Raw genomic sequence first — 27,984 nt, 5'->3', positions numbered from 1 at the left:
AAAGCAGAAGAAAATGGAAAGAATTAAGTATGTATCTACATGAATGGAGTTTTATGGCTGAATAACCTCTCAATTTAAATTATTACCTCTGTTCTCAACTGTACTGGTATAGGTTTGTTTCCCTGAACAATCCTCATTGTTGCTTTTCAGAGCCTGTTGACATGTCATGTTGCAAGGGTCTTCTTAAAATGCTGTATGTAGTGGATATAATTAAAAATTAATTTTAAGTCTCTTTATTTTACAATATTCATTCAGAGAACTGAGAGTGTACAAGATAGTACAGGTGTAAGGTTTACAACCTGTTGTTTCATTATGAAGACTTAGGTGCACCTCTGTCTCACTTTCTTACGTGATGACTGAAGTAATGTCATTACTTAATAATTGTCACCAGAGTACTGTGTGGCATTCTGAAGTAGTCACTGTCATGCCCGGTCCGCGCATAATGATAATACGACTTCTAAAACTTCCTCGCATAAGGGTGGGGAGGAGGCATTGGGAGAATCTGATTCAACTAGCCTAATGGGATGGAGTTGGAAGTGGCATACAAACAGAGCAAAATATGCTTTTGAAAATTCCCCCAAGACTAGGAGACATTTTCTCCAGGAGGGGTTTATTATGCAGCTATACATGGCCCAGGAAAGCACACTGCTCTCCCTGAAGGACAGAAAGAAAGGTGAAACAATTGCTAATGCCTGTGTGTCATAGCAGGACCAAGCCACAGAGAATTCTGAATACAACAAAAGCAGCTGACAGAGATCATCTTGAACTTGTTTCTTAAGAGGTGCTATCTTTGGGAGCCTTCAAGATGCTTTTGTTTTATATGAAAATTACACTACATTTTTCTGAGAGACTGTAATATGTAAAAAGTGGTTAGACAACTTAGGTGAATTGATACTCTAAAACTATCCCAAAGTAATCCAACAGGCTATGCAGTATCCATTAGGTATTTATTTGACATTTAAATGGGTTAAGGTCATCTGGCCATCTAAAATGCATATTTCCTTGAAAAACAAAACCAAAGAAAATCTCTGCCAATCTATAACCTGGGACTAACTAGAAAATGAATGTAATAGGGGCTTTACATAGCAGCTGTACAACACCACCACCGTGTTAATTTGGTGCATTAAGTCAATTGAGGTATTGTCAAGAGAGAACCCTGCCATCACCTTCTACCCTTAACAAAAATATTCTATTTAAAGAGCGTATTTCCTAGCCAAGGTATAATTTCAAAACACTGTTCATCAAATAATTGCTTCTGCCTATTTTTTTTTTTTAAAGCAGCTTGCTTGAGCTACATAATGCTGCATGTTTTTTTCATACATTAAAATGAAACACAGGCTGGGCCCAGGGAAGACACCAAACCCTGGCAATTCTACCCCAGACAACTGGCTTGAATCTGTTCCCTTCTATCTAACTCCTCTGCTTTACTTTGAGTCCTTGCTGTCTCTTTCCTGGGGCATCCTCACAGTGATTGGCCCTGCTGCCATTTTCCAGTCCCTGAATTTGCTGGGATGTGATCATGCTGTTCCCTGCTTAAAAACTGATGAGGTTGCCCAGTGCTTTCAGAATAAGCCCAGATCTTTCAGCAGATCCTTCCATGCTCCCTGCCATCTGACCCAGCTTGCCTTTGTATACACCATCTGTCACTCCTTCAGGGACCCTGGGATCCAGCTGTAATTCCCTCAGGCACCTCCCAACTCCCTGCAATTGCTCATGTTCTTCCCTCTGCCTTTCCCCCTATTCTCTGTGACATTCTTCAAGTTCAAACGTCATAGCCTCTGTGTAACTATCCCTCAGCCTCTTCCCTCCCTCTTAAAAATGATGAATCACTTCCTTCTCTAAATGATTATTTAGGTCAGTGTCACTAGGTCCCAGTACAATGCCTGGCACAGGCAGAGCACCTTTTATGTTCTCTCTGCAACTTTCTTATATCTTTCCTTTCATCAAAGTAGGCTGTATTCGATTGTGAAGCCTAGAGAAGACAGGAGCTGGGCCTGCTGAATCACTGTGTACTCTATGCAACACAGTACCCTATACATGTAAGCATTTAATAATTGATAAGAAGGGAAAGGGAGGACTGTTGATTCACTCTCAGGCACTTCCTGAAGCTTATTCAAGCATGTCCAATTTGGGCAGCTATTTGAGTACACGTACCTTAATCATTAAGATAAAATCCTTACGTTCAGATTTTTTCTTCTAGTAAGGCCATCAGTGTCTCCAAATAAATATAAAACAGCAGCATTCCCCTCATGAAAAAAAACCTTGTGAGTAAAAAATTAAACTAGCTCAGTAGACTTCACTGAGCACGGTTTCCTTCCATTTTGGCAAAAGTGGCTAGAAGGTTTAAAAGTAAGTTAAATCCTTGTAACATAAATGACATTTAGGTAAATGTAGAAAAAAGTTAATATTTTTACGGAGAGCAATTCTTGACAGTGCTGAATGATTTAAAAACAAACAATTTCTTTCCAAAATGTTTCCTTAAATTGGCTGATTATTATAAAGATAAAACATCATTTCACTCTATACTTTTCATTTCATGGACATATCTGAAAATTAATGAATCTTGTGATCAAAAAGGCAGAAAAATTTAAAAAGAGACAGAAACAAAGTAAAACATCATGGCTTCTCCACGTAGAGAAGGATCCAAAATTAAGGATTGCAATTTTGTGTTGCTTTGCAGTGTGGGTACTGAACCTCTCCTTACTTTGAGTTCTGTGAATACAATGGTACAATTTAGCTTGTTGAATTCACTCAAACAAAACAACAGGTGACAGTTACAGAGGAAAGAGACTTTATAGCTAAGATTAGATGCTAAGTTCTTGCTTGGAATAAAAGATAGAAAGATCCCAAAAGACAAAAACTGTTACTGCTTGCTGGGTGCTCATCCACTGTTGGGAGATACGCTAGTGAAGGTTAGCCATGGACCTCCCACACCCACTCAAGTGACTTTATTCACTCAGTCAACATTTAACAGATTATTCACAAGAGCCAATGTGCCCTAAGATGTGCTGAAGAATCGAAAATGAAAAGACGGTTGATTCTTAGCCATGGGACTCAAACAGGCAAAGCATAGTTACACAATGCCATGATTGCTACAGTGGAAGTATGTAGAAAGGGTAGGGGATGGGGAAGTGGAAGGGGGTCAGTCAGAATGACACTTGAACTCATACACAGGAGGAGAGTTTGGTCTAAGTCCAAAAACCTCATGCTTCAGGTTTAATTCATGTGATGCTCACGCCTGTAATCCCCACACTTTGGGAGGCCGAGGCGGGTGGACCACGATGTCAAGAGATCGAGACCATCCTGGTCAACATGGTGAAACCCCATCTCTACTAAAAATACAAAAAAATTAGCTGGGCATGGTGGCACGTGCCTGTAATCCCAGCTACTCAGGAGGCTGAGGCAGGAGAATTGCCTGAACCCAGGAGGTGGAGGTTGTGGTGAGCCGAGATCGCGCCATTGCACTCCAGCCTGGGTAACAAGAGCGAAACTCCGTCTCAAATAAAAAGAAAATGCTGCAACTGTAGCACACACTGTAGCCTTGTTATATTTTCAGCCACCATACATAGCTCTGAATTTAGAAGGAACACATTCTAGCTTGGACATCTTTAGACGGTTAATTTTCTTAAGTTCCAGAAATGTACCCTGCTACCAAAATGTCCTCTCTGGGGAGTGGTAAAGTTCAGATCCCCAAGTCAAGAAGATGTCACAAAAAAGCTCCAGGATTCTTTGGTTCCTGGTCATATTGTCTTGGCAATGAACAAACATGACAAAGCCATTCACTTACAGAAGGATTTAGACAAGCATTAATTAGGCAAATTACTAGTAACAATGGCTACCATTCATTTGAGCAAGTACAATAGTGAATATGCTAAACACTTCATAAATGTCAACTTCTTCATTTGTATGGCTCTAGAGTAGGTATACATAAACATTTATTTATAGAGATATATATGATGATGTAACTATACATATATATCATACACATAGATGACATATATGATATGTATAAATAATACGTATCAGGTAGACTCTCTTTTTTAGGAATCAGAATTTAAGTAACTTGCTCAAGGTCACATAGCAAGTATGTGGCTGAGGCAAAGCACATGATCATAACAGTCCCAAATCATGTGAAAAAAACTCGTTTAGTCAAAAGCAAATCAAACGAGCCTATATCATTTCTTTGTATTAATAAAAATTAATGAATCTTGTGGTCAAAGAGGCAGAAAAATTTTAAAAGAGACAGAAACAAAGTAAAACATCATGGCTTCTCCATGTAGAGAAGGATCCAAGATTAAGAACTACAATTTTGTGTTGCTCTGCAGTGTGGGTACTGAACCTCTCCTTACATGGAAACACAATGAAGAACTAGGTTTGCATAAAGGACCTTTTATCTTTGTGTCGTGAGACCAGTGTTGCATCATTTTCCTCTGCAGCAGGATTCAGTGAAGAGTGTAATTCACTTCTGTTTCCAGCAAGAATAAATAAAAGCAAATAACCCAAACGAGCTGATACTCCTGGCTGACTCTTCTGGACTGTGTTAGCTTTCCAGTTAAAGTGGAGGAGATAGAGGCTTGTATTCAACTTCTGAGCCCCCATAACTTTGCCAACCCCAGAAGCATTAGGCTAGGGTAGATCCTTTGGTATTAACTGAGCACTATCCACAAAGAACATTCTAACTTTCCGTCTCTCGTGTGGGTCACTAGCAAGAACTTCATGAAAACACTAAGCTGAATAAATCAGCTGAGTTGTCATCTTTCAATATAAAACACAGACTGAAATGGGGAGGGATGTCCTTAGGAACAGTGTCAACAATTTATCTCGATCCTTTTCCCAGAGCCTGAAGAGCATTTTTATTCTCCTGGCCCAAGAAGTGACAGTCTCTTAGTCACTCCCTAAAACAACGGCCTTGTCTGGCAGAACAATATGATATTTAATGAGCTCATTGGGCCAATTTGATGGCTGTTGTTTTGTGTACGAGGGACACTTGAGAACTGTTGAGTGGGTCTTCCATCACTGGAGTGTGTACACTTCATGAGTAGTTGTATCCTCTGCCTGAGCTCACTTAATATATTAACCAGAGCATTATACTTCACTTTTGGTCTTCCCTTTCAGCAAGCTTTTCCTCAATTTCTGCATTATGCCTTGTCAAATCTAGCCTGTTTAAATCTCACCAGCATAAAAATATAGAGTAGCAGATGTTACTCCTCTTAACTTAAATTGTGTTTGTAGTATCACAATAATACTTCCACCTCATCTCTGGCCAATGACTGTGACTAATACTCCAAGGATATCATTGGTATTTGGATCACACACTTCCAGTCAAAGATTCACTCCAATGCTGCATCCCACAGAACTCTTGAACCTACCAAAACAAATGATTTAGATATATTCATCAATGAAATTAATTCAGATGACTACTCCCAGTTCACAATGATATTTTAATTATTCAGTGTGCTTGCAACCACTGACATACTTCAAAAGCATCTGTCATGCAATCCCTGCCTATGGGAGCTGATGCACAATTATAAGAATAAAAAGGTGAAGATCAATGCTCAAAGCTGTGGGAAGGACTTCCAAGAAAGACTGTCTGGAAAGGCAGTGGCAGCAGATAGCCAGCGAGAAGGACTTGTGAGTACTCCAAACGGGAGGTGATGCAGGCCTGGAACCAGGCCTTGGCAGAGGTGATGGTGATGAAGATCCAGATGTGGGAGATGTCATTCGAGGTGGGAAAAAAGACAAGTTTTAGCAGCAATTTGGAAGAACAACAATGAAGGGTTGAAAAAAAAATCTAGTTCCTTGCCTAGGACTGACTAATAGCAAAATTCAGCATTACTGATGAGGAACTAAGACCAATAAGGGTTCTGGATAAGAAAGATAAAGTCACAGCTTCAGCAGGTTGGTAAGAAAATATCCTATTTTGGAGATATCGATCAGCAACATAGGGAAAAAATAGTGAAAATATAATAGTCATTCTTACATATATACAATTAATATTCCGATTGATTACTGGTCATATTTTATTGCAATTATTGATTTATATAGATCTTTTTCACTTGATACTCTTAAGGGCAGGAAACTTAGCTCAGGTTCAGTTTAAAATCATCTCAGATGATTATTCTAATTTTGTTTTGTTTTTCAGCCACTTACACAAACTATGTGCAGAGGCTGGAAGCAGCAAGTCTATCAGGGTAGCAAAAGATGCATTTCTCCTATTTCCAGGAAGAAAATCCTTTCTAGAAGTCCCCCCAGCAACTGGGATAGCAGCCAGAGGCTTGCACTGAAGGACGAGCAAGCAAGGATCTGGCTCTTGCAGATGTTTTGGTGGGAAATGAACAGAGAACAAGTGGGGTGGGAATGGCTCTCACTGGGCTGCCAACAAGAAGAGAGGCTCTAGAGACAGAATCAGATTGGAATCTGGGCACCATCACTTACTGATTGTGGATGCCTCTTATTTCTTTATTAGCATTTGGTTTTTATCCTACAAAATGGTATTTGCCTCAACAGGATGTGAGTAAGTTTAAATGAGAGAGTGCTTAGCACTGTGGCTGAAACATGGCAATCTTTCACGAATGCTAGCTATTCTTATTTAACCATTGCAACACCTAGCTTAGAGAGGCTGTGGATAGGGAAACTAAGTCAGTGATAAAGCCCTTTCAAATTAATGGCTAAATCCGAATAAGATTAAAATATAAACCTCACTGGAAAATATTGATATTTCCACCTGAAATGGAAATATCTGAAAACAGGAAAACATTTTGTCCTTTTCGTATCTAAGGGAAATATTAAGGGCATTTCATCTACTATTGTTGAATAGCATTAAACAAATAAATACTGAACTTGTTAATTTTAACCTAACAGATTTCAATAGATCTACATATTCTTTTGTGTTTTTTTTCTTCCAATTGAGAACTGGATACAATCTTTTTTTTTTTTTGTCTTACTTTTTTAAAATTTAAATTTATTAAACAACAAAAGAGATGGGATCTCACTGTGTTGACTAGGCTGGTCTCAAACTCCTGGCCTCAAGTACTTCTCCAATTTCAGGCTCCTGAAGAGCTAGGATTACAGATGTGAGCCACTGTGCCTGGCCTGGATACAATCTTAAGGGGGTCAAGTGTCTGATCTAAAAATATTCTTTTTTATAACTTGCTACTTTTTTTTGAGATGGAGTCTTTCTCTGTCGCCAGGCTGGAGTAGAGTGGCACGATCTTGAGGCCTCACTACAACCTCTACCTCCCAGGGTCAAGTAACTCCCCTGCCTCAGCCTCCTGAGTAGTTGGGACTACAGGTGCTCGCCACCACCACAGCTGGCTAATACTTTGTATTTTAGTAGAGATGGGGTTTCACCACGTTGGCCAGGATGGTCTCGATCTCCTGACCTCATGATCCACCCACCCTGGCCTCCCATAGTGCTGGGATTACAGGCGTCAGTCACTGCAACTGGCCTGCTTTTTTCCTTTTTTTTTTTAATGCATAGAAAGACTCCACTTCTTTTTGAGTGAGCATAATAAACAAAACATTAGGAAATGTTCCTTTTTTGAAACTGGACGCAAAGAAATACAGACTTTTTTTGTTGGGGGCTACTTTCAAGTCTTTGAAACTGCTTTTAGACAAATACCACTGTGGTAACTTACTAGGAAATACAATACAATTCTACTCCCACCAGAAGTTCATCAATTTCACCTGCTTTTAGCCAATATCTTTATCTTGCCAATGACAATGAGAGGCAGCACAGTGTAGTGTTCATTCTAGAGTCTAGGTTAGAATCCTAGCTCCATTGCTTACAAATGGTTCCTTCATCTTTCCCCATGTGTAAAACAGTGTCATGGTAAAGATCAGAGGAAATGATACATATACAGCATTTAACACAGCTATTGACACTTTATAAGTGCTTATAATGATCAGTTAATATTACTGCCCTTAATGCAATGTTATACAACAGGTGTTGAATTTCTAATAATAGTCATCTACTGTGATATAGTTTGGTTCTGTGTCCCCACCCAAATCTCATCTTGAATTGTACTCCCATAATGTGGGAGGGACCCAGTGGGAGATAAGTGAATCATGGGGGCGGTTCCCCCATACTGTTCTTGTGGTAGTGAATCCGTCTCATGTCAGATGGTTTGATAAGGGAAAACCCATTTCACCTGGCTTTCATTCTCTCTCTTGCTGCTGCCATGTCAGACATGCCTCTCACTTTCTGCCATGATTGTGAGGCTTCCCCTCACAATCACGAGCGTCCCCCAACAAGAAGAGAGGCTCTAGAGACAGAATCAGATTGGAATCTGGGCACCATCACTTACTGATTGTGGATGCCTCTTATTTCTTTATTAGCATTTGGTTTTTATTTTACAAAATGGTATTTGCCTCAACAGGATGTGAGGAAGTTTAAATGAGAGAGTGCTTAGCACTGTGGCTAAAACATGGCAGTCCTTCATGAACACTAGGCTACTGTTATTTAACCACTGCAAGACCTAGTGGAACTGTAAATCCAATAAACCTCTTTCTTTTGTAAATTGCCCAGTCTCAGGTATGTCTTTACCAGCAGTGTGGACACAGACTAATACATACTGTTGTACAGTTTTGTTTCTTTGTTTTTACTTTTTTAGTTAATGGCACTACTGGTTGCCTATCATTCTTCCTTGGTATAAGAATCTCTGTTTTGTTCAGGTGACAATAGAAGTCCTTGTCTCACAAACGGTGGACCCAGCCCAGTGCTAGGGCCTGAACCATGATTCATCTAAGTCAACTTGGCTATTCCATTCAACTTTGCCAGGGTAGGCATGTGACCCAGTTCCTATCAGAGGGAAGCAAGAGGAAGTTTGCTGGGGCCTTTATAAAAATAATTTCTTTAGAAGAAAGCCCTAACCTGGGCTTCCTTCCTTCCTAAGTGAAGCAAAGATATTTGGAACTGAGGTAACCATCCTGTGATTATGCAGTGACCAGTCCAAAGACTGGGTGGTCTTGAGCATCTCAGAGCTTCTAGCCCACCTGGAACCTCTCATCTCCAGGCTGTGGGTTAGGCAAGTTAATTAAAAGTCTTTATTCTTTCAACCCTTATGAGGTTATTCTATCATTTACAGCAAAAGTATTCTAAAATGGCCCATCTTTCAAATAACTAAATGGCAAGAATATCTTCTATGTAATAACCGTAACAGTAAACCTGTATGTTACTGAATTCTGATTAGTAACAAGGGATTGGAAATGAAAGCCACTGACTTCAAAATCCTACATTAATCTTTTATAATTTGTATTTTTTCTCTCTTCTCCCTCCCTTTCTTTTCCTTTCCTTCCTCCTTCCTTCCCTTCCTCCTTTCTTCCTTCTTTTCATAAAGTGGTTGACTAATTGTAGGTAATATAATTTAAATGTCAATTCCTCTTCCCCTCTAGAAAGTGATACTAAGAATTGATATGGTTAACAGATAACAAAAGAAAGGAAAAGAAGCTAAGATAAAATGGACTTTCTGATATTTAAAATGTGCTAGAATCTTCATTCTCATTTATAATTTTGATCTTTCTTAAAGCTCAAGCATTTTAAATTGTTAGTTGAGATGAAAATGATGAAAATGGACCAGGTTTTTCAAAATTGATCTCTCAATTGGCATGAATTGGATTAGCTTTCCTATAATAATAAGCACTGAGGGTTTGTTATAAATGAAACAAAATCAGCAGGCAAGACACAAAAACTTCTCTAATTTTCCTATTTTCTTGCAGCTGTATTCAGTCAAGTAAAACAGAAGGAACAAAGGTTGTCTTGCACCCTCAACCTGGAAGAGAAGCTGACAACAGGCCTCTGGGCCACCACCAAACCATGAGGAAAGCGTAACAAAATACACAGTGTGTGACCCTCAAAACTGCCTAAGGAAGCTGAATTTCTCATTAGGAAAGCAGAAGATTGGCCGGGTGCAGTGGCTCACGTCTGTAATCCCTTGAGGTCAGAAGTTTAAGACCAGCCTGACCAACATGGTGAAACACTGTCTCTACTAAATATAAAAAAATTAGCAGGGCATGGTGGTGGGCACCTGTAATCCCAGCTACTTGGGAGGCTGAGGCATGGGAATTGCTTGAACCCGGGAAGTGGAGGTTGCAGTGAGCCGAGATTGCACCACTGCACTCCAGCCTGGGCAACAGAGCAAGACTCTGTCTCAAAAAAAAAAGGAGATTAATTTTAGGGGTGTTAGAACAAGTGATACTATAGCTAAGTCCATGTCGTCATTCAATTGCAGGACCTCATTTTTAGGGGAGATTTGTTAAACATGCAGTGTTCAGAAACTAAAAGTTGAAAAGCAGACTTAAGAAAAAACAAAACTTCAATTTGTCTTTTAATTGGTGCTCTTACTTGTAAACATTAAGTTGTAAACTTACTGGTTACAGTCTGCTATGTTCATAGGCAATCTGTTCACCTAGAGCAACTTTCTGGTTTAAAATTCTTCAATGTTGTCACAGAGCTTAAGCTGTAGGCATTAAGTAAAGGTGAACCAAACCATGCTTCAGACCGATTTTCTAATAGCCTCTTGCATTCTTATGACCTTTCTTATTTCAACATGGTTCAACTGAAACATGATACCTACTGAAACCTAGAAGAGTATCCTTTAGCTGTATCATCATATATTTAAAAACCTTCAGAATGCCAGCAATTTCCATAAACACCATATCTCACTTTGTAGAAAAAAAATGCCTGTCTCCGGACCAAGAATACTAACGCTTTAGATTGGAGACAACCCTGTTCAGATTTACTAAGTTATATATACAGTGACTTTACTGTAAAAAGTAACAGAGAGAACCTGATAGGCTGTGTAGTGTGACAACTTTTTCTTATTCAGAATACTGAAAAGCAAGCTAGTCCAAGAAGCTGACCAGCCTTAGAAAGTAAGGCTTGAGATCCAGCCTCTAGTTATCAGTCAAGTTCAGTGATGTACAACGCAACCTCTTTCAGTCTGGCTTTAATGGTGCAGGAGAAATAACTGATGAATATCATGATGTTTTCCGAAAACTCATTTTTCAGTGGAAGTATTCAAACCCCTTCACATTAATCAGTGACAGACAAGTGTCAGGTTTGTTCCTTTCATATAAGAAAATGAGAGAATGAGACAGCCAAGGTCACACACAGAAAAATGACAGAAAAACAGAGAAGAAAAACTCAATCTTGTATTTGTACAGTTGAAACATTTTATTGATTTGACTTACAAAATAAACCATTTTATTGATTGGCCAAATCTCTCCTGCATAAACATAACATTCCAATGGAATTTTACCGAAGTATTGCCCTAGTTAATCTAATACCCTATTCTTTTCATGGCTGCCAAAATACGTATTTACCTATTTAAGGCTTAGCTCAAAGAAGTTGGCCTAGTGTTTCTTAAGCATAGGAAAAATTTTTAATGTAGATTTAATTGTTTATTTCCATAATGTTGTGCTTGCGGCACTGGCTGAGAAATCCTGGAATTTCAAAGCTGTCTTCCACTGCTAAACTACTTTGCACTTTGCAATTGATTAAGAAGAGCAGAAGCAGTCAGAGTTGTATATCAAATTAGAGTTGGTAAAAGCACTTAATGCAGATTTGAATGCCTTCTCAAAAAAGATTTCAACTCCCTTAAATTGACATGACAACAAATTCTTACAGCAGCATAAAAGGTATTAGCTGAAATGTTATGGCTTTGGCTTAAATTTCCATCTGCAGCTCATCAAATGACTAAACAGTAGAAAGGAATTAAACCAAATCAGACTCATTATAGAGTCTGATATGCTGGCAGAATATAAACTTTCACTGCTTAGCATCTGGAGTTTTGGGTGACTAACATTTAAATGCCTGTGGTTGTATGTTCTGTGAAAAATAGAAAAGTGTAAGAATATAGCTGAGATATCTGATCATTAAATTTAACTTATGGAAATATATAATTCATTTTCTCTCTCTCTCTCACACACACACAGACACACAGGGAAGGTGGGGAGAGACAGAGACAGGCCAGGAGAGAGAGAGACAGAGAGACAGCCCTTCTTTTTAATCTTCCAAGTATTTTGAAGAGAGAACCACTTAGAATGAAAGACACATGGCTTTAAATCTGTCCCATGTGCAAAATTCTGATAAACATGGCAACTCCTCTTCACATTTTTCTAATGTAAGGAATGCCTGCCTGAAAAGCTTGCTGCCCCATATTCTGAAATCTGGTTAAGTGTTCCAGGGTAAATAGCTTACATTTCCTCTTCTCCTTCAGCCATTTGCTAGAAGAAATATTTGAAAATGTTCTTACAGACCACTGCCTGTACTTCTGATGGTTCTCTGATGTAGTGAAAGTACAAATCCATAAAGTTAAAGTCAACAGAATCTATCAAATACATTCTCCCACAATAACATTCTCCAGAGCCTATTCCGTCTCAAACATCATTGGATACCTCTTCCTAGAATCCTTTAAGTCCTGGAAACTTCTGCATTAATACACCTGAATTCTGAATTTAACAAGGAAGAAAGGGAATCTCTAAGAGCCCGAATGAAGAATCCAGGTGGGATGCATTAATGAAGCTCCCCTCAAAAAAGTGCGTGTTGTGCTCAGTTGATGCTCAGTAAACAGGTATTAAATAGTGTTTGCCTTGCTTCTCTGACACTGTTGCATGTTGGAGCAATAATCAAGAAAAATTAAAGCTTAGGTAGTAAGATTTGCAGTATAATCCAGCATTGAAAGGTAAGTAAAGATGTTCTTATGGAAAAGCCTATTCCCATTGTTCCTCCGAGCCTAGAAGATGCAACCTTTTTCAGTTCGAGAAAGAGAAAGCATTATCTTGTTCACATAGCTGGCAGTTCTGTGATGGAGCAATGTTAAAAGGAATATGATGAATGGGATCTAGCAAATGAAAGACACTAGTATTAGTATAAAAAAAAATGAGGTTGTGTATTATCTTGTCCCACAAATGCCATTCACATTTCCAGGAAGTGGTTGCTTGCTAAGTCTTCTGCACTGGGGTCATGTGCAAATGGTGGATTGTTCCCAGAAGGCATCACATTAAGAAAAATTATAAATGTTTAAATGTCTTAAAAAAAGGACTAACAGAAATTCTAGGGTACAAATAAATCTAGAAAATCATAATACATATGTTTTTGGGCAGACTTACCTCTGTATTTCTTCAGTGATAAATACCAAGCTATATTGCATTTTTTAAAAAAGTTCTATTCGAAGGTAGATACCATGGACTAATATTGTTATTTGTTCATTTAAATCTGATCTGTAACCTTTCAAAATATACCTACATGATGCCATGTGAGTATCTCCTGCCACATAAACTGAATTTAGGAAGAATTAAGTCTTATTCTAAACCAAGAGCATTTAAGAAGAAGCTGGCTAATTAATAATTAGTGCATCTCACTCATCAAATGAGGTAATGTGCTTGACGGTGCTGGGCAAACTACAAAGTACTAAATAAATGTAAGGTTTAGTACCAGTAACAGAACCTGCACAAAAAGTTTATATCTGTGTCTATCAGTCTACAGAACAGCCCCTACCACAGTAAAATGTCATTTCTCATTAGCCCAAACTCACATCTGAGACCAGTTCACTATTAATATCACATAAGACTCAAAAATATGGAAGTAACTAATAAATGATTAGGACATATGTAACCTATTTGACTCTTTAAACTGTACCTACAAGTAAACTACTGAGACATGGGTATTAAAATGTTTTAAAACAGTTGTCTTTTATAGGAGAATCTTTGCATGTTCTATCAGTTGAAACCTCTAAATATTTGCAACTTTCTCAAATGTCTGAGCTGTTCTCAGATTGTAAAATTATCCAGGTCATCTCTTCTTGCCTACTGCTGTTTGCTTTTCTATTTCAATTATTGTTGGCAACTTCATTAAGCAGCATGCAAAAGCAGGCAAAGAAGTCAAAATTGATCTTTGCGCTGCCAGTCCTGTACATAATTTTATGGTGGAGCAGGCCAGAGCTATCAAGTAAATGAGATACCTGAATTATAGATAGATTTCCATTATCCCTGGAAATATTCTCCCTGATCTCACTGCTAAAGGTAATTAGTGAGTTTGCTACTGTTTCCTAAACAGAAGAACAATACATCAGAGAAACCACAGCAAGGCAAGTGAACTACCATTCTAAAAGAAGTAAGCATCGCTCATACTTTTTTATTTACTGTATTTACTCTTGAAACTAAAGAAAATCTACATAAAACACTCCTAACAGAAGAAATGTGTCTTTTTACTATAATCCTATTTTGTGAATGTCTGTATACATTTAATCAAATAATCACAGGGCACAGAACTATCTATCTATTATTTGTAATAATGATGGAAAAGGCTCGTGAATACTTAAGGTCTTTCAAAGAGGCCTAGGCTGAGGGGATGGTGCTCTCCAGCACGTGTGTGTATATAACTGAGAGAAACAGAGACAAAGAGCAGGGAGGGAAGGAGAGAGGGTGGAGAAGGCTAAGAACAGGCAGAGACATCAGCCAACAAAAATAAAAATGAAAATACCTATAAAGTACTGAGTTCCTCACAGTGTTCTTTATCCTTTGGTCCTTTGAGTAATTAAAACAAACAATACCATTATCAGCGGAACTGGGGGAAGTTTATGGAGCTTACTACTATCCTGGCTTTGAGCAAATCACTATCTCAAGTCCCCCGACCCTTTTTTTTTTTTTCATTGAAAATGTGCATGATACTTAAACTCACAGGGTTATTGGAAAGAGTGAAGATAATAAACAGAGTGGTCATATGGCCTCCTTTGCTGAGGACAGTCCCAGTCTACACCTCATGTCTCGGCATAATTATTAACTTCACTCTCAGAAATGTCACAGTTTGGAAAAACAATTTTGTGGTTGTCCTCTATATAAATCATGGAGCATAGTGTTTGATACAGAGTGGCAGTTATTGTTATTCAAGAATTGCTCATGCATTTGAGTGGGAAAAAAACAACAACCCTCTGATTTGTCTTAATCATAAGCCCAGGGATAGATCCTTTCTATTTAGAGAGCATGGATGTTGATTTGGGGTTTTATTTCTCCTTAGAGCTGTAAACTACTTTAGTAGAAGTGACCCAGTGGCTTTAGAGAGGGTGTGGACCATCAAATATCCAATGAGGTACAGGGACACTGGAGTAAGTCTCCTTCGAATTGCCTGGAGCAGTGCTGGGTACTTCCTCTATTTAAATAATACAAGTAAATATGTCTGCGCTTGATCTGTGCCCTTTTGCTCAATTTAGGCAACTCAGTTAACTTCAGTTTTCCACTTCTTTCAACCAAGTTGATAAAGAGGTTAAAACTAAAATTAATTTTGAGATTTTCTTAAGCCTTTCTCATAGTGTCCTTGAGGTATACTTGCAACGTAAATAGGCATCAATAAACACTGCTCTCCAAAGAATCAGATGTTTTCCATCCTCTGAAGAGTCACTTGCACATGACTCTTCTCTTTGGCCCCAGAGCTAACCCCATACTAACCAGCATTTCCATGTTGAACAGCTCCTGACCTTATCACTACTACTTAACTCACACAACATACCTGGAAAATGCTGAATCTGATGCTTCTAACTGATGCAAGATTTTCTAGAGCAACATTAGACATTTCGCCAACCTTTTCCTACGGCAAAGAGATTGTTGAGTTCCCCAGAGCAGTTCCTTTGTCAATGGAATTCTAAATATGTGAAAGAGTTAATGGGCATTCAAAAGTTTTCCTCAGTGGTGTAGCAATATTTGCCAAGTGTTATAGGAAGGATTCACACTGCCCTGGAAAGAACAAGGTGTCAAACAGATTCTGAATGTGTCTTCATTCATGGGGACCTGTGTGTTCACCAGGCATCCTGGGGTGGACGGTGACGTAAGCCCTGTCGAGCTTTCAGACTGGTGTGGGGGCTCACATACCAGCTCTGTGAAGTAGTAAAAAGCAAGCTCTTCTTTTCTGTGGAACAGCTTGAACTATCCACTCTAAACTTGTTCTATAGCAAACCTGAGGCCAAGGTGACTTTCTGTCACCAAGAAAATTTCCAGACCAATTCCCGTGCTGCTAGAAGGTATGCACTTAGGGTAAGTCAGGATGGTCTCATAGTAAGAGAGATGGAAAGTTAAAGTAGCTGAGGGGTAAAGTTAAAAAGGAAATCTGGGGCAGGGTGCAGTTGCTCATGCCTATAATCCCAGCACTGTGGGAGGCCAAGGTGGGTGGATGACGAGGTCAAGAGATAGAGACCATTCTGGCCAACATGGTGAAACCCTGTCTCTACTAAAAATACAAAAAAATTAGCTGGGTGTGGTGGCACGTGCCTGCAGTCCCAACTACTTGGGAGGCTGAGGCAGCAGAATCGCTTGAACCCAGGAGGCAGAGGTTGTAGTGAATCAAGATCGCACCACTGCAATCTAGCCTGGCGACAGAGTGAGACTCTGTCTCAAAAAAAAAAAAAAAAAAAGTAAATCTGGAGGAAAAAAAAAGCCCCCCAAAAAAGCCCAAAATGAGTTGCCCAAAGCAACTAATTTTGACATTTATTCATGCAGTTCTCTTCTCCAGAGTGTAGCAAGTGTTTATTACTCATCAAATAACCCACTGAGGATGCCAGGGCTAAGGGAAGACATGGTCTACATCTGATTTGAAGTGGATTTAGAAGGGAGGAGAGCATTAGAATACATGCATATTATTTTAATGTTTATTGGGCATTTACAATGTGCTAGGTGTTGTGCGAAGTGCTTTACATCTTAAAACTTCATTTACTCCTATGAGGTATCCATTATTTTGCCTACATTTTAAAGATGAGGAAACTGAGAGAGTGATTACTTAATTGTCCGAAGCCATGCAAGCGCAGGGGCAAGAGATCTGAACCAAGCCCTACACTTTCTGCATTCTAAGTAAGCGTGGCCTTATTAGGAGACTGATGGGTGTACAGGCAGGAATCTGGGAGCAAGCTGGTTAAACACAGAGGAGAGTGAGTAGATGAAGCTTGGTTGGTTGGAGCAGAAAAGCATGAGAGAGGATGAACGAGGAGCTCAAAGAGGGTCTTGAGTGGCTACCACTTACAGTCAGAGGCAAAAGAGAGCTGGGTAGGAGCCTTGGATTGTTAGGATACCATTGGAGTATTTCAGGTTAAACTGAGAGGGGCATGTGGAGGCTATGGCCATTATCACCAAGGGGCTGCAGCTGTGAGAACCACTAGACATCTGGGGAAGGGCTGGATAACAGTAGGGAAGAGCAACAGGACAGGCTTCCAAGGGGATAGGGAAGCCTCCACAATCAGGTCTACATAGGACATTTTATTTCCAGACATTAAGGCCATTTTAGTTCCCACCTTCATTCAAATGAAAGGGCAGCCTGACAGAGTGGATGTGCCAATGAAGAGAATACCAAAATGAACATCAAATGAAAGCTAGTACATCTCACTAGCCACTGATTGATCTATTTATTGGCATGTGAATTCTTTGGAGGGGACTGATAGATATATAAAACTACATTTTCCCCACAATGTGCCATTAAAAAAAATATGGAAACCTTTACCTGGAAATGGTTATGAAATCACCTTTCTTCTCTCTAACACCTTGCAAAACAGCCAGCCATAGTTACAGTTTGTTTTATTGCTTTTCAATTGCTGCACTTTTGTAAATAAGCACCAGCATATAATTAAGAGGCTGAGTCTCCATTCTGGTATGTGGGCGGACATCCTCACCTCTCAAACTTGTGAGGCCAGGCTTGCGCGTGCAGGTGCGTGCAGGTGCAATTAGCTGCTTGCCCCGTGGTGCATCCTCTCAGCCAAGGTTACGCTGAGTATGTTGAGCCTTAGGGCTTCTGTTTTCTACTCTGTCTTCTACACAAATTCCTTTCTCTCTTTGCTGCTCCAAATATGTAAAACTTACCAATGAGAACTATGCTAGGTTGTAGGCAGGTTAGTGTTGTAACAAGCTTAAAGAAGATAAACAAAGTATATTTCCTCTTCCTCTTTCAAGAAAGGACTGAAAAACATTCTCCCTCTCAAAGGGATGCTGGAAAGCCACCAACTTCACTCCTCTGAAATAAAGAAATTAATACAGCAGGCAGGGACTATGTCTTATTCACATAGTAGGTTTTCAATAAATATCTGCTGAATGAATTGGAAGAATTCAAAATTGTATCACAGATACTCTCAAAGTAGAAATGAACAGTCATATTAAATCATCTCCTGATGTGAATATGTGGGGAGAGGAGTTTAGGAAGGGTGGATGGAGAGAATATATACTTTGTCTAGAGTCATTTGAAAATAGACAAGGGGAGAGATATTTTTAAAAGAAATCCTATTGGCCTCAGTATTGTCACAAAATAATTTTCTATTTAATGAAGGAATGACAAAAATTGACGGAAAAAATAGTCTGGCCTTGGAATAATCAAATATGTTTAAAAACCACATACTGATGTAAAACTCACAAGTGAGCTCCTTCAGTTATTGTAAAACTGCTGCATAAAGAACACTGTATGTCAAATTCCTTTCATTAATCAAAGAGCAGTTAGACAAAGGAAGATTCATCCTTGAGAGTAAAGTACTATGCAAATAATGAATCCAAGTTAAATGATTTATGGCTATAACAAAAAATGCTGTTTGGGCAACAATATTACTCCCAAATGGCTTCCCACTTGTAGAAAAACAGCTTCAGACAAGTCCCATAGTGTATACAGTGGTGCAAAATGACCTGGAAAAAATGGTTTCTATGGATATCATTTAGAGATGCACATCCCTGAATACCTTAAGGCTGAAGGTACTTTAGCTCTTTTCCTCAAAGCAATTACAGCACAGGTTCTCCTGCCCATGTTCTCTTTACATAAGAACAATCTTGGCCACAGGTCATTTGTATAGAAAACAATCACTAGCTCTTTGAGCACAGGTAGGTTAATCAATATGCACATAATATAATATTAAAATTTTCATGGGAAAAAATTTTATTTAAAACAATAAAGGATCAGTAATAACTGCTGGTCTTTTATCCAAAGCAAGTACAAAGGCTGTTAGTGAAATAGAGAAGACTTTGTTTTTAAACTGTTCGGAATACAAAGCATCACTGATCACCTGAAGGCCTCATTTTTAATTTGATTCCAGATCCACGACAGCTTAGAGGTTGTCTTTTTGAAATAGCATGTGGTTAAAATCCGTATGTAGGTCAGAAATGGAACTTCAGAACCATCATATTCCTAATAAATAATTAGGGTCAAAAACCTCACTTCTCTACGTTTCAAAAAAGCACATTATTTGGACCACAGTAAACATCAGGATTTTTAAAAATTCAAATATTAAATGGCATTCAGAACATCATCCACATGGACAAGGGAGAGATCAAATAAATCTGCAGATGCCTCTATATCAAAAAGGATGTCTTAGGTTTTGGACTATTAAGTACTTTTTCTTCTTCAGACAATACCCTAAAAAAACAATTAAAAAGTACTCTAAAACCCTGCCACACCCCTTTGATTAAACACTTCACAAAATATTTAGAGAAAGCCTGAACAAATAAAATAAACATCAAGGCACGAAATGCAGCCAGGAATGCCTGATCCTGAGCTCCCCCAGAGTCTGAAGGGCCGCCTCACTTGAAAATTTAATCAAACACAATCTACTGTAATTCCATTGCAGCCTTTGCACTTAAGGAAAGCTAGTTCAGTCTCTGACATTTTGATTTTCACATCAGATGGAAGCAAAAAGAAAATAAAAAAAAAAGGAAAGGAAAAGAAAAAAAGAAAAACTTCCATGGCTCACAAACATATGTGTCCAGTTGAGATTTTCTTTCTCCAGCCTTATGCAACATTCAGCAAACTAACAAACAAAAAGGTTATTTTCTATTACTCACTATTACTCCAGGATTTCAGTAAATATTTGATACTGATCTCAAAGAAGCCCGAATCCTGCTGGCTGGCCATGTCTGCGGCATACAAAGAGGCTCGGAAGACGGGCAGCGGCCGGGAGCAGGTACCGGGTGTGATGCGCCTGTCACAGGTTGTGATGTCAGCGCGGGGTCAGGCGCCGAGAAGCAGCTCTGCGGATCCACCTCCGGCTCCGGCCGGGAGTCCTCATCTAAAGGACACGGAGGAGCGGAGATGCTCGGCCGCTCCTCCTCCTCCGGGTCCAGGACTTGCTTCTTATTTGCTGGGCGCTGATCTCCCTGCAGCCCTCGGAGGCGGCGGCCGCACTGCTTTCATTTCGGGGCTGTCATCGCCAGAAACGCCGGCTGCCAGCCGCCCACCAGCCCGGCTCCAGCCAGGTACGCAACCGAGGAAGACCCCACCTGCACTGGGATCGGCCTTCTCCTGGGAGGGAGGGTTTCTGGGCCGGCCTCCCTGACGCCGTGCAGGCAGCCTCCGGCCCACACGGCGGCCGCGGGCTGAGGGATGGGCCGGGAGCGCCGCCCCCTGCCCCTGCCCACTGTCTCAACCTGAGGCGCGGGTCAGCCTCCGCCTCGGCTGCAAGAGTAATTTCCCAGCTTCTGTGGATCCTCTCTTCTTCAGCAAGGCTTCCCTTCCCGTGAGCGGCCCGGGTGTGCTCTAGCTGCTGCTTCCCCTTGTGTCTGTCCCTGAAATAAACACAACTGCAGCACGCTGCGGTAAGCAAAGCTGCAGCCCTGCATCTGGCTGCAGCGACGTTTTGAAAAACCCCATCCGTCAGCCTTGCTGCAGTAAGGATCCTCAACAAGAGGACGCTTGTCTGGGCTTTTTCTTCCCTGCCTTTCACACGCACGGTGGAATCTGCATTTTGTGCTTTTCCCTCCCAGAAATGCAGTCTTTTTTAAGGGGCCCTGGAGCCCGAATGTGTGCACTCTAAGGGAACAGTACAAACTGCTTAGTTGGCTTGGTTTTGTAATGTCACACTCCACAATGAGTCCTATTCTCAAACCTCTCAGCTCTAAGACTCACCAAGCCCAGTGAAGCTTATTTTATTTGTATGAAATGGATAAGAAGCAAAAGCATTAGATTCCTTGCTGTACAATAGCATTTGATTTCATGAATTCTTGATATCAGGTGTCCTGATTTTGGTTAGCTTTGTTTCACAGTATCATTTAGCTTGACCAGGGGATTAAATGAGAACATTGTATTTTAATAATGACAGGTTATGTTGGAGCAGGTAGGATTTGGTCAACTATCTCATAAACCACAGGATCCTTCCTAAGCCCCAGTATATTCATGATTAATGTTTTCTAAAAAACAAAACAAAAGTAATAAACCATGTTAATAAGTATTTAACATGGCAAATATTGGGTAAACTCCCCAAATCAACACCCAAACAGGACTTCCTAGATTAACAGTTCATTTTAGAAATGGAAGGGAAAGACCACAATGTACTTTTATTTTTCAGAAAAAGAATTTTAAAAATTCATCACTAAATAAAACTTTTAGAACTATGTCCTGAAAGGCCCTAAGATACTTTATCAATATAATGAGCTTTTCAAACTCATTACAGTTACTCAAATGGCAAGCACTCAACCACTCAGATTTCCAACTCCACTTATATACTTTATTCTGATGAAATCTCTCATCAGACTGACTGCTTTTTAATTCATGTGCATACTAAGGTTGATGAGCTGATTTTCTTTTATCACTTGTACTTTGAATGTGTGGATTCTAGGTAAAACAGGCCCCAGAAATTTTACCTTGAAACAGTTATTATATCTGAAAATAAATTTCCTACCTATACCCATCTGATCTGGTGCTTCCCCAAAACTCAGATGGCAATGAATGAACAGGTAGGCTGCACAGTGCCCTGGAATTAACAATGGCAGGGGCTCTCAAGGCAGGGCCCCATGTTTGCCCTTGGCACCAGCCCTTACCAGCTTTGAGCCCTAAAGTAAGCTATTAACTTTGTGAAGCCTTTGCTTCCTTATCTGTAAAATGGGTTTGTGCCTACTTCCTACAGTTGTTGAAAACAATAAATAACATTATCTATGAAAAGGGCTCAGCATAGTATCTTGCACATAGTTAACACTTCATTAAATTTTAGCTACATTGGTTTTTGTTGTTGTTGTTGTTGTTTTTTGAGACAGAGTCTTACTCTGTCGCCCAGGCTGGAATGCAGTGACGTGATCCCAGCTCACTACAACCTCTGCTTCCCAGATTCAAGCGATTCACCTGCCTCAGCTGCCTGAGTAGCCAGGACTACAGGTGTATGCCACCACGCCTGGCTAATTTTTGTATTTTTAGTAGAGACAGGGTTTCACCATGTTGACCAGGCTGGTCTTGAACTCCTGACCTCAGGTGATCCGCCTGCCTTGGCCTACCAAAGTGCTGGGATTACAGACATGAGCCACTGCGCCAGGCCTATTCATGAATCTTTAGTGACTCTAGAACTTTTTTAAAAAAGTTAAATACTATTTTTTTAAAACTATTTATGTGGTTTAAAAGATATATTACTTTTGAACACCAGAGGTAGCTCTTTGGGGAGAGCAAGTTGGAGACATTTAAAAATCAGTTGCTGTAAGCAAACATGCTATTCTACATTGTTACTCAAATATATATAGATTCTCTCTGTTGACTTTATTTAAAAAAATTTTAGCTGGCTTTTTAAAGTTTTCAATAATTATGTAAGTTTTCAGTACTTAACTACTATAAACATACTAACTTGCTGAGAATGCCACTCGCATATATTTCAAGGGAAACTATCATAAAAATATAAATGCTATTTAGAAAATAATGTTTTCAATGGCAGCTAGCTTTCATTGAAAAGTAAATCAGCAACTAAGAGCCCAGTTTCTGTCTCTTAGAACCTGAAATCTTGTCCAGTATATGCTTTTTTTTTTTTTTTTTTCATTTGAGTACCTTTAAAGAGGGCATATATTGTAAAAGAACAGAAAAGGGCTTTTGTTTTCTTGAAAGGCCTGCAAATCAAATAGAATGACACCTGCCGCAAGCTGAGTTGAAACATTTATCCTTTTGTCTCTTCTCTCACTGGGGGGCTTAAAAAAAGTAGTCAGAAGAGGCACCTGGACAGAGGTACTTTAAAATATAACAGTAAAATCTGAATTTGTTACTTGCTTGGTAGTGACTTCTGTTAGGATTTAAGAGGACCTAAAGTTATCTCAGCTTTCATACCTGTAAAAATCAGAGATCTTTCCTTAAAAATCTTAGGTGAACATACAAGTAATCTTCAAGCACAGAATTAGGCATATATGTTGGGGGCTGAGTGAAAGATAAACGGTAACACAGGAAAAGTGGAAGGCCTCAAGAAATGGTGTCGAAGAGTGGGAAAAGGTCAGAAAGTGGCCTGACACAAGTGATGACACTAAATGACACCATCTACATTTGTCGAATATAAATATTGTACTAAAAATACATATGTTTTTATTATATTTAATCCTTACCTCAAACCTATGAAGTACTATTATTAGCTCTATTTTACAGATGATTGAGGCTTAAAGAGGCATAAAATAAAGTCATATAACTGGTAAAATTTAGGTCTATTTTAGACTCTTAAGTCATTTATCATAACTTGATATTATCATTTTTTAAAATCTCAAGCAAGGTGAGAATCATGGTTACCGAGTGCTTTAGAGAAAGTTCAGGCATGGTGGCTCATGATTGTAATCCCAGCATTTTGGAAGGCCGAGGCGGGTGGATCACTTGAGATCAGGAGTTCAAGACCAGCCTAGCAACATGGTGAAACCCCGTCTCTACTAAAAATACAAAAATTAGCCAGGTGTGGTGGTGCAGGCCTGTAATCCTGGCTACTCGAGAAGTTGAGGCAGGAATCTTTTGAACCTGGGAGGCAGAGGTTGCAGTGAGCCTAGATTACGCCACTGCACTCCAGCCTGGGTAACAGAGCAAGACTCCATCTCAAAAAAAAAAAAAAAAAAAGAAAAAGAATAGAAAGTTCAGGAAGAGATGCTAAGGTACTTCTTAACACAACAGAGGTGCTTCAGGTCCCACTGTCTCTCCCAGTCTACTCACTGCCTTCCTGCCCGGGTTTAGCCTGGGTGAGGTGTTTCCTGGGGGCTGTAGCTCAATTCCAAGGAATCGAGAGAAGAATGCCTTTATTTTTCACATCAATTTTATTCTTTATACAGGCTGTGTTCTCTACAAGGATGCCTGATGGAAATCTAGTCTGAACTCCACTCTCCAATTTGGCAGGTACAGCGGTGGCAATGGGCTGCTTCTACCCTGGCGTGGATCTGCATCAGCCCAGGACTCAGTCCAGAGGAAGAGGTGCTTATTTTTTGATCAAGGATACCACATGGGCTACTGGTAGCTCTGGGTGGTCAGTGGGAAGGAGGTGGTTAGAAGGAGTGACCCATTGGTCACCTATGTACCTCTGTCCTAGCAAGCCATGTGGCAGAGTGGGATGAGGGTGGCAAAAGAAACAGGGATTTTATCTCACAATCTTTGGCATTTACTCTCCTCCTGCCTTGATTTTTATTATAACCGTCTGTCCTGTCTCTCCCTCCAGAAGACTTGTGTCTTACTCAGCTTTGTGTTCCCTACAGCTCCTAGCACACAGTAAGTCCTCATGCAATAAACATATGCTGAGTGATAAGTGAATTAGCAAGCTTGTCATGCCTGCCTATTGTTATCTGCTGCCTGTGGAAAAAAAATGTAAGAAATACATTATTTTTATTATAATTCACACTTAATTTACTCTTTTTAGAAAACCATTTTGGACAATTTTTTGAGGCTAAATTGTGTGGCATTCAAAAAAAGTGAAAACAAAACCATGCCAACAATCTGAATGCATGCTAACATTGAGTCATTACCTAATGATTTTAAAGCATCTGACTGAGTTGATTGGGTTAGGACTGGAATCCACCCCCTTTCCTTGTGGACGGATGCATGTGGGTACACACGTGTAATTACTGTCACAGAGTGACATGTACATTCATGAACAGAATGTGTTGGACAGAAATGTTTCACTAGCATCCTGAAGAAATAAAGGAAAATCACTAAATGCAAGAAAATAATTGCTTTATCAATTTTTGATCAGCAGTTTCAACTTCCAAAAAGGCGTGAAATATATTATATTTCCACTATTATACATTTTATCTTAACAGTTCCAAATCAAATTAAGCATCCCCTAAATTGAGATAGAAAGACAGCAGTTACAATCTATGGTGGCAAGTATGGAAGAAAAGTTTTGTTTTTCTTTAAACAGTAGAATAAGAGGCCTTTTCGAGATAATCTAAAGGACAAAGTGTTGAGATAAATAACAAACTTCTCTTTTAACCTGTTTTCAATGCACAATTTAGATGGATCTATTCTATTCTAAAAAATATTAGAGAAAAAATATGAAATGATGCCACACAATGTCCATGTGGTATGCATCAAACAGAATAATCATTCTCTTAAAAAATCCAACCCACATATATAAATCTTCGCAAAAATAAATTCAGCAGGTTTTGAAAAACATTTATTCCATTACTATCCACTGCAAATAATTGTCTTCAGTGAATTGAAACACATTTAAATTTTCGAATGCAACAGAACTTCATTATAGCAGAGCTTCTTGTTGTCCAGATTCAAATATAAACAATGAAAATTACATCTTCTAAAATTGTTTTCGTTGAAACATAGCAGCAGAACTCATGTTTTCTTTCCTACTCAGCTCCCCTGCAAAGGGATTTTCTAAGGAACCCAGGGCCAAGACAAAGGAATAGGGAGGAAGTCTAGCACAATGGGAAGCCCCTGAAGGGTTTAAGCAGAAGACAATAACAGATGCTGAGAAGTGGCAGCAGGGAGTGGAGGAAAGAAAGCCCGGAATTTACCCTGCTTTCTGCTCTGCACATGGAAGGCCCCCTCCATATGTCCATTGTCACCCAAGGCATTTTGACAAGTCTAGAGTGGGGTAAGAGAACAGCATTTATTGAGGTCTAATACTGAGGCCTGGGGCTGGGGTGTACATCAGAAGGCATTCATAGACAAAGCTGAACAAAGGGTCACACCCACTGGCACCTGCTGGGCACTTCTCTAAAACTGGCACTGGGACATCATTAGAATGAATTAGAACTAGGGCACCAGTTAACCCAGGCCTACACACTAGTGAAAGAAAAATTGAGCCTCTCCCCTGATCCTGCTCTAGACAACTGAATGGTGACTTCAAGAACAAATATTCAAAGGATATTAATTAGAAGGGGAGCGATACTGTAGACCAGACCGTGCTCTATCATGTAGAAGATGTATTGTTGGCAGAGTTGTTGAGCATCTATCTTATGACCTCATTTTCCTCATCTGTAAACTAGTCCTTGTCATACAAGTCTGTTATAAGGATTATTACATCAATGCCTAGGCAGATGACAACTATTATGTAGCAAATCTGAAGTGAGAAATTAACCCAGAATATGCAGCACAAAATGCCTCCTTAACTTCACAGTCATGTTAGGAGAAGAGTTAGAAGAGAGGGAAAGAGGAGAGAGACACTGCCCATCATAGAGAGACCCCCACCCCCATCAACCTCTGCTGGCTATCAAGGTAAGGTAGATCTGCTCACAAAGCTGGAAGTTTTGAAAAGGTGAAGAAAGTCTAAACATATGCACATACAAACAATACTATTTAATATTTTAGTGCTTCCAACATTTTTTGCCCAGGGTGAACCTCCATTTGAGTAGACGTTCTGGTTAGGTTAGTATCACCTCAAAATTTAACTAATTTAGTCTTCTCATCAACCTCTCAAAGTAGGGCCTGCATATTTGGATATTACTAACCTGTAGCCAAAACCAGGAGATATTATGGTTCATACATATTTTGCACAGATAAAGATTCGACCTCAGTTTCTGCAGAATTAAGGTCATAGCTCACTTAGTATTTAATGTAATTTAAAGACATGTATGCAAAGAGAAAACATGGCAGAACTTCCCCTCACTGCCCCTTAGCATGAAAGCATACAACACTAATGATAACTTTATTATCCTATTTTTGAATACCACCAGCAATCTGAATATTTATATTCAGATACAAACAGGTCGAATATAACTGGCCACAATAGAAGCCAACTATTAAAACATAATTATAAAATATTAAGTCCCTTCTGAAGAAGCAAAAAATGGCATTTGCGGCTGGGCGCAGTGGCTCATGTCTGTAATTCCAGCACTTTTGGAGGCTAGGGCAGGCAGATCACCTGAGGTCAGGAGTTCGAGACCAGCCTGACCAACATGGTGAAACCCCATCTCTCCTAAAAAATACAAAAATTAGCTGGGTATGGTGGCAGATGCCTGTAATCCCAGCTTGAACCCAGGAGGCAGAGGTTGCAGTGAGCCGAAATTGCACCACTGCACTCAGTGACAGCCTGGGTGACACACCGAGATTCCGTCTCAAAAAAAAAAGGCATTAGCTTTGCATATTATTATTTACCAAAAATGCGCAGATACATAATGCTTAACAGTATGAAAATAATTATATTTATATCAGTCATCATCACCCTTCAGATTTGCCATCTACAGAAGAACTAAAAAAACGTTAGTTCTTCCCTGTATAGATGATAATCTAGCAAAACAAAACAAAAAAGAGCACTCTTATAGTTGTATTGAAGTTATTCGGTGATATTTCTATTTGGTAATAAAAATTCAATACCTTTTAGGGCTAGAGTGAATATTCCCACCAATGTTCCCAATTTTATACACAAAAATAAATATTAGAGTTTAAATCATAAGGGAAAGATTCACTTTTCCTCAAGGTACCATTTAATGTACATAATTATTAAAACCTATAATTTCATATCAATAAAACTAAGGAAAATTAGAAATTTTGGATAGGTTTTTAGTGCATGCTACTTAAATTTTACATTTCTTTTCCTTCTAGGTGCTAAAAAGCTTTTCTTTCTAGGTATGACCATATGTTTATAGTCACCTATCAGCAAGGTTGAAGGGCTGGGAATTAGGAAACACGTGATTCTGCTTTTAATTTTGACCCTGATTCTATGACCTTTGACATGTTATTTATCTAATAAAAGAAGAACACTATTTCCCATCTCCAAACTGCCTCGTCTCTTCGGGAAAGCCAGTCTTTGGTTTTCTATACCACTGGGAGGAACTATCATCACATAGGAAAAGCAGAACACTGGGTAATAAATTGTT

At 39.4% G+C, this 27,984-nt stretch overlaps 2 protein-coding genes across 13 annotated transcripts in view; one reads left to right on the top strand and one right to left on the bottom strand.

Annotated features, from left to right (window-relative positions):
* FRY (FRY microtubule binding protein) overlaps positions 1-27,984 on the bottom strand; it is a 472,456-nt gene that overhangs the window by 259,406 nt on the left and 185,066 nt on the right. For 3 of the 8 annotated variants that reach the window (XM_035303376.3, XM_035303380.3, XM_035303383.3), the window contains exon 1: positions 19,792-20,507. The exons of the other annotated variants lie outside the window; for them this stretch is intronic. In XM_035303376.3, the coding sequence (XP_035159267.3) occupies positions 19,792-19,861 (70 nt within the window). In that variant the 5' untranslated portion in view covers positions 19,862-20,507. Of the gene's footprint in view, positions 1-19,791; positions 20,508-27,984 lie in introns of those variants that run through there. 8 annotated transcript variants of the gene reach the window in all.
* On the top strand, positions 19,842-27,879 carry LOC144582776 (uncharacterized). Of its 5 annotated transcripts, XR_013536212.1 has the most exons (5): positions 19,842-20,202; positions 23,992-24,130; positions 24,372-24,421; positions 26,286-26,383; positions 27,710-27,879. XR_013536212.1 is itself a non-coding variant. In XM_078375261.1 (2 exons), the coding sequence occupies exons 1-2, from the start codon at positions 19,860-19,862 to the stop codon at positions 24,015-24,017; spliced, it is 369 nt and encodes a 122-aa protein (XP_078231387.1). In that variant the 5' UTR covers positions 19,842-19,859; the 3' UTR covers positions 24,018-27,879. The 5 variants fall into 5 exon arrangements, 1 of the variants encoding a protein (XP_078231387.1); XR_013536214.1 differs by lacking the exon at positions 26,286-26,383; XR_013536211.1 differs by having other exon boundaries at positions 24,409-27,879.

This window comes from Callithrix jacchus, chromosome 5 (genome assembly GCF_049354715.1).
Source record: "Callithrix jacchus isolate 240 chromosome 5, calJac240_pri, whole genome shotgun sequence".
Taxonomy (NCBI): Eukaryota; Metazoa; Chordata; class Mammalia; order Primates; family Cebidae; genus Callithrix; species Callithrix jacchus.
The sequence above is the reverse complement of the archived record's forward strand: the minus strand, read 5'-3'. Positions and strand labels throughout refer to the sequence as shown.